The 13,648-nt window shown below is 40.4% G+C and overlaps 1 protein-coding gene across 1 annotated transcript in view; it reads left to right on the top strand.

Annotated features, from left to right (window-relative positions):
• Positions 1-10,871, top strand: part of LOC109865904 (voltage-dependent calcium channel gamma-4 subunit-like) — a 32,730-nt gene extending 21,859 nt beyond the window's left edge. Inside the window, exons 2-4 of the mRNA XM_020454408.2 lie at positions 2,208-2,291; positions 3,455-3,595; positions 3,775-10,871. Coding sequence (XP_020309997.1) covers positions 2,208-2,291; positions 3,455-3,595; positions 3,775-4,322 — 773 coding nt within the window. The 3' untranslated portion in view covers positions 4,323-10,871. The remainder of the gene's footprint in view (positions 1-2,207; positions 2,292-3,454; positions 3,596-3,774) is intronic.
• The last annotated feature ends 2,777 nt before the right edge of the window (positions 10,872-13,648 follow it).

Here is a 13,648-nt window from a genome sequence, read left to right as displayed (position 1 = left end):
ACTGTCCACTTAGGAAGCAACACTGATTGACAATACATTTCACATGCTGTTGTGGAAATGGAATAGACAACAGGTGGAAATTATAGACAATTAGCAAGACACCCCCAATAAAGGAGTGGTTCTGCACTCCTTTATTGGGGGTGTGTTATATAAACCATAACTTTTGGGGTTCGAACTGGTTCAAATCTTTATTTTGCAGGTTAGAACAGTGGAACAGAACGAAAAAATATACATGGTTCTGTTCAGAACTAAACGATTGGAAAATAATTTTGGTTCCAACCCCTGCCTGTGATCAAAATGACCTAGCCTGGCCGCTGCTGCCCCTAGTGGTGGGATGTGTATATTGAAAATGGACTGTCTAACTGTGGTACACTAACCACTAGAATACATAATTTCCTAGCAGTGGTAGAAAATGTCTCTTGCAGATTGACAATCCTTTTAAATAAATAATTCATAGGTTAAATTATTTGTTTCGTATGAAAATCAGTGGGGAAACAAAATAATCAGCATTATAATAGGCATCTCTTCTTTGGCAATCAATTTGTATTGTCATTTTTAATTATGACAATTAAGCAACCCCAATGTACGGCAAATCTGCAATCTCTCTACTTAGTGAGTGCCTTTACAGGTCAACACAGAAGTGCATTGAGTATTGGGAACAGTTTTAGCTTCACTTCCACTGTGACATGTCATGAGGCATAATATATTTTTCTAAAGAACAGACATGGTTGATGTACAGCCATTATTGAATTAGTATAGTGTTGACTCAACTCACTTACCTGCTACTCCCCCTATGGACATTATTTCTCCTGCTGCTCCCCTGCATGTTGGAGCTCGAAGCCTAAGATTTTCGCTGTACCCTGCAATAGCACCTGCAACTCTGACTATTAAACAATCTGAACCATGCTCAATTGGAGTTAACACATATATACAGTACCAGTCAAAAGTTTGGAAACACCTACTCATTCAAGGGTTTTTCTTTATTTTTTAAAAACTATTTTCCACATTGTAGAATAGTAGTGAAGACAAAACTATGAAATAACACACATGGAATCATGTAGTAACCCAAAAAGTTTTAAACAAATCTAAATATATTTTATATTCTTCAAAGTAGCCACACTTTGCCTTGATGACAGCTTTGCACACGCTTGACATTCTCTCAACCAGCTTCAGCTGGAATGCTTTTCCAACAGTCTTAAAGGAGTTCCCACATATGCGGAGCACTTTTTAGCTGCTTTTCCTTCACTCCGTGGTCCAACTCATCCCAAACCATCTCAATTGGGTTGATGTCGGGGGATTGTGGAGGCCAGGTCAGCTGATGCAGCACTCCATCACTCTCCTCCTTGGTCAAATATCCCTTACACGCCTGGGGGTGTGTTTTGGGTCATTGTCCTGTTGAAAAAGAAATGATAGTCCCACTATGCGCAAACCAGATGGGATGGCGTATCGCTGCAGAATGCTGCGATAACCATGCTGGTTAAGTGTGCCTTGATTTCTAAATAAATCACTGAGTGTCACCAGCAAAGCACCATCACACCTCCTCCTCCATGCTTCACGGTGGGAACCACACATGCGAAGATAATCTCTTCATTTACTCTTCATCTCACAAAGACACGGGGGTTGGAACCAAAAATCTCAAATTTGGACTTATCAGACCAAAGGACAGATTTCCACTGGTCTAATGTCCATTGCTCAGGTTTCTCTTATTTTTATTGGTGTCCTTTAGTAGTGCTTTCTTTGCCGCAATTTGACCATGAAGGCCTGATTCACACAGTCTACTCTGAACAGTTGATGTTGAGATGTCTCTATTACTTGAACTCTGTGAAGCATTTATTTTTAGGGCTGGTAAACTCTAATGAACTTATCCTTTGCTGCAGAGGTAACTCTGGGTCTTCCTTTCCTGTGGCGGTCTTCATGTTTCATCATAGCGTTTGATGGTTTTTGCGACTGCACTTGAAGAAACTTCAAACAAATTTTCCGCATTGACTGACCATCATGTCTTAAAGTAATGATGGACTGTCTTTTCTCTTTGCTTATTTGAGCTGTTCTTGCCACAATATGGATTTGGTCTTGGTACTATATGAAAATCATTAGCCGTGTTTCAAATGTCCACTAAACTGCATGAGCTAGAATCAACTTCTCGACCCTTCTGTCTGAAGTGTGCACTCTTTTATAACAGACTTTCTGTGGTTCTTTTGACTCCACAGGAATCAACAAAGGAAGCTGTCTTCGGATCAATCACTTCCCAGAAGATAACAACTACGACACAGACAGCTCGGAATACATCTTACGTAAGTGCTTGTCTCCTGCCACCACATCCAGATGTCTGTTCATACTTTATCATCGTGTGTAAAGCACACAATGCCCATAGATACTCAATGGTAGCCAGTGGTCAAGGGGTGCTTTATCTGTCATAACTCCCTTGGCCCTGGGCCATAACAGCATGATGTCATGACAGTAATTGGAGCTATGGAGAGAGAGACAGATGGCGTAAGTGCTGGGTTTATATAGAGCCGTCAGTGGTGAAAAAAAGTACAGAGTTTTCATACTTGAGTAAAGTAAAGCTAACGTTGTAAACATGCTAACCATCTGTTTTGGCCCTGTCCGGGGGTGTCCTCGGATGGGTCCACAGTGTCTCCTGACCCCTCCTGTCTCAGCCTCCAGTATTTATGCTGCAGTAGTTTATGTGTCGGGGGGCTAGGGTCAGTTTGTTATATCTGGAGTACTTCTCCTGTCCTATTCGGTGTCCTGTGTGCGTTCTCTAATTCTCTCCTTCTCTCTCTCGGAGGACCTGAGCCCTAGGACCATGCCCCAGGATTACCTGACATGATGACTCCTTGCTGTCCCCAGTCCACCTGGCCGTGCTGCTGCTCCAGTTTCAACTGTTCTGCCTTATTATTATCCGACCATGCTGGTCATTTATGAACATTTGAACATCTTGGCCATGTTCTGTTATAATCTCCACCTGGCACAGCCAGAAGAGGACTGGCCACCCCACATATGCTCTCTCTAATTCTCTCTTTTTTTCTCTCTCTCGGAGGACCTGAGCCCTAGGACCATGCCCCAGGACTACCTGACATGATGACTCCTTGCTGTCCCCAGTCCATCTGACCGTGCTGCTGCTCCAGTTTCAACTGTTCTGCCTTATTATTATCCGACCATGCTGGTCATTTATGAACATTTGAACATCTTGGCCATGTTCTGTTATAATCTCCACCCGGCACAGCCAGAAGAGGACTGGCCACCCCACATAGCCTGGTTCCTCTCTAGGTTTCTTCCTAGGTTTTGGCCTTTCTAGGGAGTTTTTCCTAGCCACCGTGCTTCTACACCTGCATTGCTTGCTGTTTGGGGTTTTAGGCTGGGTTTCTGTACAGCACTTTGAGATAGCAGCTGATGTACGAAGGGCTATATAAATACATTTGATTTGATTTGATTTGTGTACTATTCTATAAAGGTATAGTGCGGGCCTCCAGCCTCTTCCCCATCCTGAGCAACATCTTGTTGTTGCTGGGAGGACTGTGTGTCGGGGCTGGGAGGATCTACAGCAGTAAGAACAACATCCTGCTCAGCGCCGGCATCCTGTTTGTGGCTGCAGGTAGGTGACGTCAAACAGCTATTGAAAACATTGCAATTCCTTGCATATCTAGCATTGCCTTGGAGTAGACATCACCCACATATTGATGTTTACATATACTGTATATACTTTTGAAAACACTAAGCTACTGTATGGGCAAGGCCCTACATTTCTACCTCTTTCTCGATGTATCTCCTCAGGTCTAAGCAACATCATCGGCATCATCGTCTACATCTCCAGTAATGCCGGTGACCCCAGCGACAAGAAGGACGAGGACAATAAGGGTAGCTATGGATACGGCTGGTCTTTCTACTTCGGAGCGCTGTCCTTCATCGTGGCGGAGTCCGTTGGCGTTCTCGCTGTCAATATCTACATCGAGAAGAACAAGGAGACGCGGTGCCGGGCGAGGCGGGAGTTCATCAAGACCACCTCGCCCTACTCCCGTATCCCTAGTTACCGTTACCGGCGGCGACGCTCCCGTTCCAGTTCCCGCTCCACCGACCCGTCCCGAGAGACCTCACCCGTCGGGGTTAAGATGGGAGGAGGAGGGGGAGCAGGCATAGGAAGTGGAGCAAGCTTTGGGATGCCCATGGGTGGTATCTCCATGTACGCCCTCAGTAGGGACACTATGAAAAGTGGGATAGCTGGGTACTGTAGTCCAGAGCGTGACTCAAGCTTCCTGCAGGTCCACAACTGCTTCCAGAAAGATCTGAAGGAGGGTGTCAACAGGAGAACGACTCCCGTATGAGGGTTGGAATGCATCTCTGAACTTGGTAGGATACAGGAGACTTCACTAAACTGTAAAGGAAACACTTGGACAGCACATGATCCAGGATCATTGTTGCAACTACAATACACAGACTATCTTCCATGTTGAAAGGTCATAGTTCATATGATGGAGTGTGCTCTTTTTTTGGTATAACAAAATTGCCGTCCGTCTTCGTTTGAATGTGGAGGAGAAATGGACGCTGAAGGAATATTTCGAAAACCTTTGGTAAAGCTACTATAAGTCCATTTACAAAGACTACAGAAACCCAGACCTTTAGTAGCAATGCTTCTGTGATACACCATAAGAAAAGTATGTGTTTTGCATATCCCTCAACAAATGGTAGTCATATCTTGTTGTTTTGATGTTGTCAAGTGATAAAACTCACTGGAGGGGTTTGATTTTGCCATTGTAACTGGTGCTATACACTTTCAACACACTTTGAATATTCTGATTACACTCTTGGAAGAAAGGGTTCCAAAATAGTTTTGAGCTGTAGGAGAAACCTTTTTGCTTTGGGTTCCATGTAGAACCCCATGTAGAAGGGGTTCTATACTGAACAAAAATATAAACGCAACATGTAAAGTGTTCATGGAATAAAAGATCCCAGAAATGTTACATATGCACAAAAATCTTATTTCTCTAAAATGTTGTGCACAAATATGTTTACATCCCTCTTGGTGAACATTTCTCCTTTGCCAAGATAATCCCAAGATAATCCATCCACCTGACAGGTGCATATGAAGAAACTGATTAAACAGCATGATCATTACACAGGCACACCTTGTGCAGGGGACAAAAAGACCACTCTAAAATGTGCAGTTTTGTCAAACAACACAATGCCACAGATGTCTCAAGTTTCGAGGGAGCGTGCAATTGGCATGCTGACTGCAGGAATGTCCCCCAGAGCTGTTGCCTGAAAATTGAATGACAATTTCTCTACCATAAGCCGTCTCCAACGTTGTTTTAGAGAATTTGGCAGTACGTCCAACTGGCCTCATAACCTCGCCAGCCCCTGACCTCCACATCCAGCTTCTTCACCTGCGGGATCGTCTGAGACGAGCCATCCAGACAGCTGATGAAACAGAGTATTTCTGTCTGTAATAAAGCCCTTTTATGGGGAAAAACGAATTATAATTGGCTAGGACTGGCTCCCCAGTGGTTGGGCCTATACCCTCCCCGGCCAACCCATGCCTGTGCCCCAGTCATGTGAAATCCATAGATTAGGGCCGAATTAATTCATTTAAAATCACTGATTTCCTGACATGAACCGTAACTCAGTAAAATCATTGAAATTGTTGCATTTTGCATTTAAATTTTTGTTCAGTATACATAAAACCCCAAAAGGTTCTACCTAGAACTAAAAAGGGTTATTCAAAGGGTTCACATATGGGGACAGCTGAAGATCCCTTTTCAGTCCTAGATAGCAAATCTTCTAAAACCTGGGAATTTTGGTAAACTTTTTTTTGTACATTTTGTAACTCTAATCCTTCTCACTAACTGTCATGTGATCCTCATCTATCTATCTATCTATCTATCTATCTATCTATCTATCTATCTATCCTCTGTGGTCTTTGTATTGGCGGGAACTGGTGTACCTGTACGCTACATATGTTTGTACTTTGATCTGACCCACTGCCATACTCTTACTATTAGTAAATATCCAAATACAAACCTGTTGTAGATTGAAAATAAGTAAGGGGGATGTAGGGAAATACTGAACTCCTTTTCATGAATAACATTCCAATCAATGTAAATAGTAGATTTATTTCAATCAAACATACATTGTCTTTATTGAGTGTTCTATATTATTTTCGATTTTGCTCAGGGAAGCTGTATTGGTATCAACTAATTTACACCTTTATGAAGCATTACCTATTAGGTATATTACGTAAAAGCATTTATGCTGTTATATCTTGTCTAATGCCATAAAGACTGTCATCAGTGTCCAAAAATAGAGGTGAGATCACACTGTAGGCTATGTCTTGTTGTTTATGAATCTACTTTTTAATCATGTACTTCTGTGGAGGACTGTGTGTATGGCAAACTCCATGTAGAAGTTGCCCGTAGGCACAGATCTAGCATCAGCTTACCAAAATCCTAACCTTAACCATGAGCGGATAAAAACCTTGGATCAGCATCTTGAGAAAATGTCATTCCCTTATGTGTTGGAAAACTAAAGTCTTGTTCACATTAGCAGTTTGAAGTGACTCAAATCTTCCAAAAATTGCATATCCTTGATGTGCTATTTTTCCTGCAGTCTGAACAACCAAAAAGCACATGGAATTGTATAGTTGAAGCCACATTTCTAACCACCTCTGTAGGTGGTTAGAAATCTGATCCCTGGCCCTGCGACTTGTGTCGGAATGGTCAAATCTGATTTATTTGCCCTTAAGTGTGTTTTAGGCTGTTAATTGAAATATCTTGTTCCTTTTTAGCTACACTTTTGACAGTTTGACAAGAACATGTGGTAGCCAACTAACGTTAGCTAGTTGATTGTTTGCAAACAAATGAGTGAATGTGCTAGACCGCTACCTAGCTAGTTGACTGCTGTGGCACGCCAAAAAGGACTTGTTTTGAAAGTTGGATAATTTTGTCTGTTGACAAGTGATCTTACACTATAATTTTGAATGTTCAAAACAACTGGGAAACATCCATGGCAGGCATTGTTGTCACTTTAACTTGCTACATAACTTCTGAGCGACAGGAAGTAGTAGCACCACCACCAATCAGCCTACACCATTGCACACACACCCGTCGTTACCATGACAACTAGCGTAGCCATGTCAGCAAATGACTTCTGTCTGAACACGCATCCGGTTTGGTAACTTGATGTTTGGACAGTCAATATTCCAAAAAGGTTTTGAAAACAAAACTGATTTGAGCATTAAAGCCTGCAGTGTGAACAAGGCTTAAAAGGCCACTAGTCAGAGCCAACTTCCTTTAAATTGAATCATCTGTGTAGCACAGTACACAACCTTCTTCCTTCAAACGCCACATTGTTCATGGTATTCAGCTCCCCCTCACATTGAGCTAATGAGGCAGGCTTGATAGGCCTGTAAATGCTCCATTCTGTGGCAGCACGAAAGGCATTAAGACATTACGAGCATTCACAGGGTGTGAATGAAGGGAATTAACATCAAGTCACTTCAAGCATGAGTCTACTAACAGACTCCAATACAGTGACAAGAAAAAGTATGTGAACCCTTTGGAATTACCTGGACTTCTGCATAAATTAGTCATAAAAGTTGATCTGAGCTTCATCTTAGTCACAACAATAGACAAACACAGTGGACTTAAACTAATAACACACAAAGTATTGTATTTTCTAATCTATATTGAATACATTATTTAAACATTCACAGTGTAGGTTGGAAAAAGTATGTGAAACCCTAGGCTAATGACTTCTCCAAAAGCTCATTTGAGTCAGGAGTCAGCTAACCTGGAGTCCAATCAATGAGACGAGAATGGAGATGTTGGTTAGAGCTGCCTTGCCTTTTAAAAAACACTCACAAAAGAGTTTGCTATTCACAAGAAGCATTGCCTGATATGAACCATGCCTCGAACAAAGGAGATCTCAGAAGACGTAAGATGAAGAATTGTTGACTTGCATAAAGCTGGAAAGGGTTACAAAAGTATCTCTTAAAGCCTTGATGTTCATCAGTCCATGGTAATACAAATTGTCTGTAGATGGAGAAAGTTCAGCACTGTTGCTAGTCTCCCAAGGAGTGGCCGTCCAGGTCTGTTCGTCAGCCACGAATTTGAACAATTCTCTCCCCTCATCACAGATAGTTTCATCCACGATAAAGCTAAGCTTGTTCTCTCCAGTGTGAGCCAGTGATTTTTCCTCCCCCTCTAAAGGAGACAGAAATGACAGGATTTTGTGTTCCACGTGGCCAATGACTGAGCTGTTAGTTAACTAGCTACTGTGTGACAGCACCGCTGGCACCATCTATGTTGAACGATTTGTCTGAGTCTGTCAGTCATAGCAATTGAGGATAAGATTACAGACAAAACAGTGACCGGCAGTCACTTTTCCATGTATGTTTTTCATTTGAACTTCACATTGATAGACAGCTTCATTAGAATTTTTTATTTTTATCATGAACTTTCAATCATTATTTACTTTAACCATGGTCCATGGCTATCACCACAACATGCACAACAATATCACCACTGTATATTTTTATTCTTAACAGCTTCCCGCTAATGATTTTGGTATGCTTTAAGAATAGAGAAGAGCGCCCTTCCCAACGATTTAGAGTTTAAAAAAAATCTACAAACAAATAATAATTATATGAAATAATACAAATAGAAATAGTAACAGAAAATGAATAAGATACACAAGAATTAAGCTATATACAGGGAGTACCACTACCATATCACTGTGCAGGGGTATGAGGTCTTTGAGGTAGATACACTATACGATGCATTCGGAAAGTAATCAGACACCTCAACTTTTTTCACATTTTGTTACGTTACAGCCTTAGTCTAAAATGTATTCAATATTTTTTCCCATCAATCTACACGCAATACTCAATATAGGTAAAGTGAATACAGGTTTTTAGAAATGTTTGCAAATTTATTACAAATAAAAAACAGAAATACCTTATTTACATACATATTCAGACCCTTTGCTGTGAGACTGAGCTATTGAGCTCAGGTGCATCGTGTTTCTATTCATTATTCTTGATTTGTTTCTAAAACTTGATTGGATTTACCTGTGGTAAATTCAATTGATTGGACATGATTTGGAAAGGCAAACACCTGTCTATATAAAGGTCCCACAGTTGACAGTGCATGTCAGAGAAAAAAACAAGCCATGAGGTCAAAGGAATTGTCCGTAGAGCTCTGAGACAGGATTGTGTTGACGCACAGATCTGGGGAAGGGTACTTAAGCATTTATGCATCATTGAAGGTCCCCAAGGGTACAGTGGCCTCCATCATTCTTAAATGGAAGAAGTTTGGAACCACCAAGACTCGTCCTGGAGCTGGCCGCCCGGCCAAACTGAGCAATCGGTGAAGAAGGGCCTTGGTCAGGGAGGTGACCAAGAACCCGATGCTCACTCTGACAGAGCGACAGAGTTCCTCTGTGGAGATGGGAGAACCTTCCAGAAGGACATCCATCTCTGCAGCCCTCCACCAAATCAGGCCTTTATGGTAGAGTGGCCAGACAGAAGCCACTCCTCAGTAAAAGGCACATGAAAGCCCTTTTGGAGTTTGCCAAAAGGCACCCAATGGACTCTCAGACCATGAGAAACAAGATTCTCTGGTCTGATTAAACCAAGATTGAATTCTATGGCCTGAATGCCAAGCTTCACGTCTGGAGGAAACCTGGCACCATCCCTACGGTGAAGCATTGTGGTGCCAACATAATGCTGTGGGGATGTTTTTCAGCGGCAGTGACTGGGAGACTAGTCAGGATCAAGGGAAAGATGAACGGAGCAAAGAACAGAGAGATCCTTGATGAAAATCGTAGATTGATGAGGAAAAAAACGATTTACTCAAAAATAGAATAAGGCTGTAACGTAACAAAATGTGGAAAAAGTCAAGGGGTCTGAATGCACTGTACATACACAGACAAAAGTATGTGGACACCTCTTCAAGTTAGTGGATTCAGCTATTTCATCCACACCCGTTGCAGACAGGTGTATAAAATCGAGTACAATGCCATGCAATCTCTATAGACAAACATATGGGTGTGAATGTGTGTGGTTTTGTGTGAGAGTGTCAGTGTAGTGTGTGTGAGTGAGTGTATATACTGTATAGTCTTGTGTGCATAGTGTCAGTGCAAGATCGGGTCAATGCAGATAGAATGGATAACCATTTAATTAACTATTTAGCAGTCTTAATGGCTATTTAGCAGTCTTCTGGTTTGGGGGTAGAAGTTGGCCTGAGAACCAATGCTCCGGTACCGTTTGCCATACGGTAGCAGAGTGAACAGTCTATGGCTTGGGTGGCGGAAGTCATGGCAATCTTTCGGGCCTTCCTCTGACACAGCCTGGTATAGAGGTCCTGGATGGCAGGGAGCTCAGCCCCAGTGATGTACTGGGCCGTCCCCCCACTCTCTGTAGCACTTTGCGGTAAAGGGCGGTGACTCATCACCATCGGTGATTAGACCTACCACCGTCATGTCATCAGCAAACTTTATGATGTTGTTAGAGTCGTATTTGGTCACGCAGTCGTAGGAGAACAGGCAGTAGTCGTGGGTGATCAGGGAGAAAAGTGTATCCATCTGCTTGATGTTTTTCCTCTCTCAATGTAGATATTGATGTCTGCCATTGTCTTGGTAACAGCCAGTGCTACCTTAAGGTAATGTTATTCTGGGAAGATAATATTAGGCTACAGGCCTTATTTTGGCTAATCTCTGAAAACTCTATTGGGGCACATGAAAGCGAGAATACAGAATGAATGAGAGTAGCTCCACTGAAATCTCTGTCAGGCATCCCTCTAAAATATATGTACTGTAATTGATTCCAAGTGTCTTTGAACATGTGTTTTAATTGAATAAAAAAAGGTAATGTCACTGTCTGAAGCGTGATTTGATTGAGTTGAGAGCACCAAAGAGTTGTACTCATCCACATGTATATTTCCAAGATATTGTCTGAATGCTCAAACACAGAACTGGAAAGAAGCACTGCCATCCCAATACATTTTTCCTTCTTAAAAGCTTGAATCCTCATTTTCAAAATGGCTAACATTTTTCATAGTGGGAGTTCAATCCCCTAGTGTTCTGTTCCTAATCACTCTGTAGAATACATCCATGTGTGAGGGTACTTTTTTATTCATCTGATTATGTTTGAGGACTGTATCGTTTCAGAAGGCGAAATGTCAGATACTCTTCTACCGCAATTGATACCAAATCTGAAAGTGTGGTTGAATGCTTCCTTGCCCTCTCTTTTGTGTTTTGGTTTAGAAATTAACATACAAAGAAGTTTGCTGTGCTAAGATGAAGTCTCTCCTTTTCCTTCTCCCTCAATTCCAAAAAGTATTATGCTTTTACTTTAAGATAACAATGAAAACAAACTTGAAGTGGAGATTTTGTAGATGGTATAAAACAAAGGCTCAGTTTCAGAGAACAAGCAAAAAAAAAAGACATTTTTCGAGGCAATCTTCACGATACTGTAGTATGTGTCTGGTTTCAGTGTGTTGAACACAACAATCATAACAATGCATTTTGTGCTTCAGGAAAAATACTAACATGAAGTTTTCAACAAACAATGTGCTGTAAATGCATTCTGTGAATTTATATAGACTCCGTGGCCAAAAGTATGTGGACATGCCTTCAAATTAGGGGATTAGTCTATTTCAGCCACAGAAACATCGTAACAAATCTGAATTTGCTGTTAAAGGGTAGCGGCAGGGTGGGACTGACTGACTGGTGTCCTTTCTAGGTGTTCGCAATAGTCTCCATCATCACAACCCAAGCAGAAAAATACATATTTAAATAGACTTAAATCATACTTCATTCATATATTTAAGTATCTGTGATAAATATACTTTAGTGTATTTAAAATGGTCTAAATATAATTTATATACATTTAATATGAACTTTATTAGCATTTATGTATATTAAATACATTGAAAATTATCTAAATTGGGACACTTTTCTTTACTTATATTCTTAGTATATTAGATATAGAGCACAGCAAATATACTTTGAATACATCTTAACTTCATTTTATGTATATTTCTCAAATTAGAAGTATACACAAATTCTAATTAATCGTAAATGTTGTACGTTTGATGTAGTTGACCAAACACCATTGTATTATTAGTATACTAGCATGATCAACTAAATGGTTTTTGAATTAGAATTCCTATATTTTCTTTACAAAAAAAGTGTATTTATGTTTTTCATGTATACTTTTACAAATAGACTTCCACTCATTAACCACATTGGCTATTGTAATTAGCCATGTAAAGGTTAACTTGATTGACCAAGGCATCATCTCAGCCAATGTTACAACAAAGCACTTGTGGTGGGAGAAGCAATGTAGAAGTAAAATTGTTAATAACTGTGCACCAGTAGCATTTCATACTTTAGTTGTTCACATAACAGTGATAAATTAACAATGAAAAACATTTGTAATGTGTAATTCAAAGTACAACATTATTAGATTGGAAAACAATCAAAATGTGATGAAGCTAAATATGAGGGAAAGCATATTATCAAAAACTTTAACTGCAAAAAATTATCCTAGGTAACAGTGGAAAAAGTACTCAAATACTTGAATAAAGATGCCTTAATAGAAAATGACTAAGTACAGATAAAAGTTACCTAGTAAAATACTACTTAAACTTCTTACGGCTGAAATCCCGTTAACGGGATCGATTTGACAACAGCCAGTGAAAGTGGAGAGCGCAAATTCAAACAACAGAAATCTCATAATTAAAATTCCTCAATTTTAACAAGTATTATACACCATTTTAAAGATACACTTGTTGTTAATCCCACCAGTGTCTGATTTCAAAAAGGCTTTACGACGAAAGCATACCATGCGATTATGTTAGGTCAGCGTCTAGTCACAGAAAAACACAGCCATTTTTCCAGCCAAAGAGGAGTCACAAAAAGCAGAAATAGAGATATAATTAATCACTAACCTTTGATGATCTTCATCAAATGGCACTCATAGGACTTCATGTTACACAATACATGTATGCTTTGTTCGATAAAGTTAATAAAAATCTCAGTTTACATTGGCGCGTTATGTTCAGAAATATATTGCCTCAAATAAACATCTGGTGAAAGTGCAGAGAGCCACATCAAATTACAGAAATACTCATCATACATGTTGATGAAAATACAAGTTTTTAGCATGGAATTATAGATATACTTCTTCTTAATACATCCACTGTCTCAGATTTTTTTAAAGCTTTATAGAAAAAGCACACCATGCAATAATCTGAGTACAGCGCTCAGGCACCCAAAACAAGCCATACAGATACCCGCCATGTTGTGGAGTCAACAGAAGTCAGAAATAGCATTACAAATATTCACTTACCTTTGATGATCTTCATCGGAATGCACTCCCAGGAATCCCAGTTCCACAATAAATGTTTGTTTTGTTCGATAAAGTTCATAATTTATGTCCAAATACCTCCTTTTTGTTCTTGCATTTAATTCACAAATACAAATTCACGAGGCGCAGGCACTTACTCTAGATGAAGTCAAAAAGTTCCATTACAGTTCGTAGAAACATGTCAAACGATGTATACACAATTCCTTTGACAACCGGACAATTCCTTTGTCTTTCGAAATGAAAAGGAACGCAGCTCGCTCTCACGACCGCACGTATGACTTAGCT

The sequence above is a fragment of the Oncorhynchus kisutch genome, linkage group LG20, assembly GCF_002021735.2.
Source record: "Oncorhynchus kisutch isolate 150728-3 linkage group LG20, Okis_V2, whole genome shotgun sequence".
NCBI classification, from domain to species: domain Eukaryota; kingdom Metazoa; phylum Chordata; class Actinopteri; order Salmoniformes; family Salmonidae; genus Oncorhynchus; species Oncorhynchus kisutch.
This window is presented reverse-complemented; position numbering and strand designations above follow the sequence as displayed.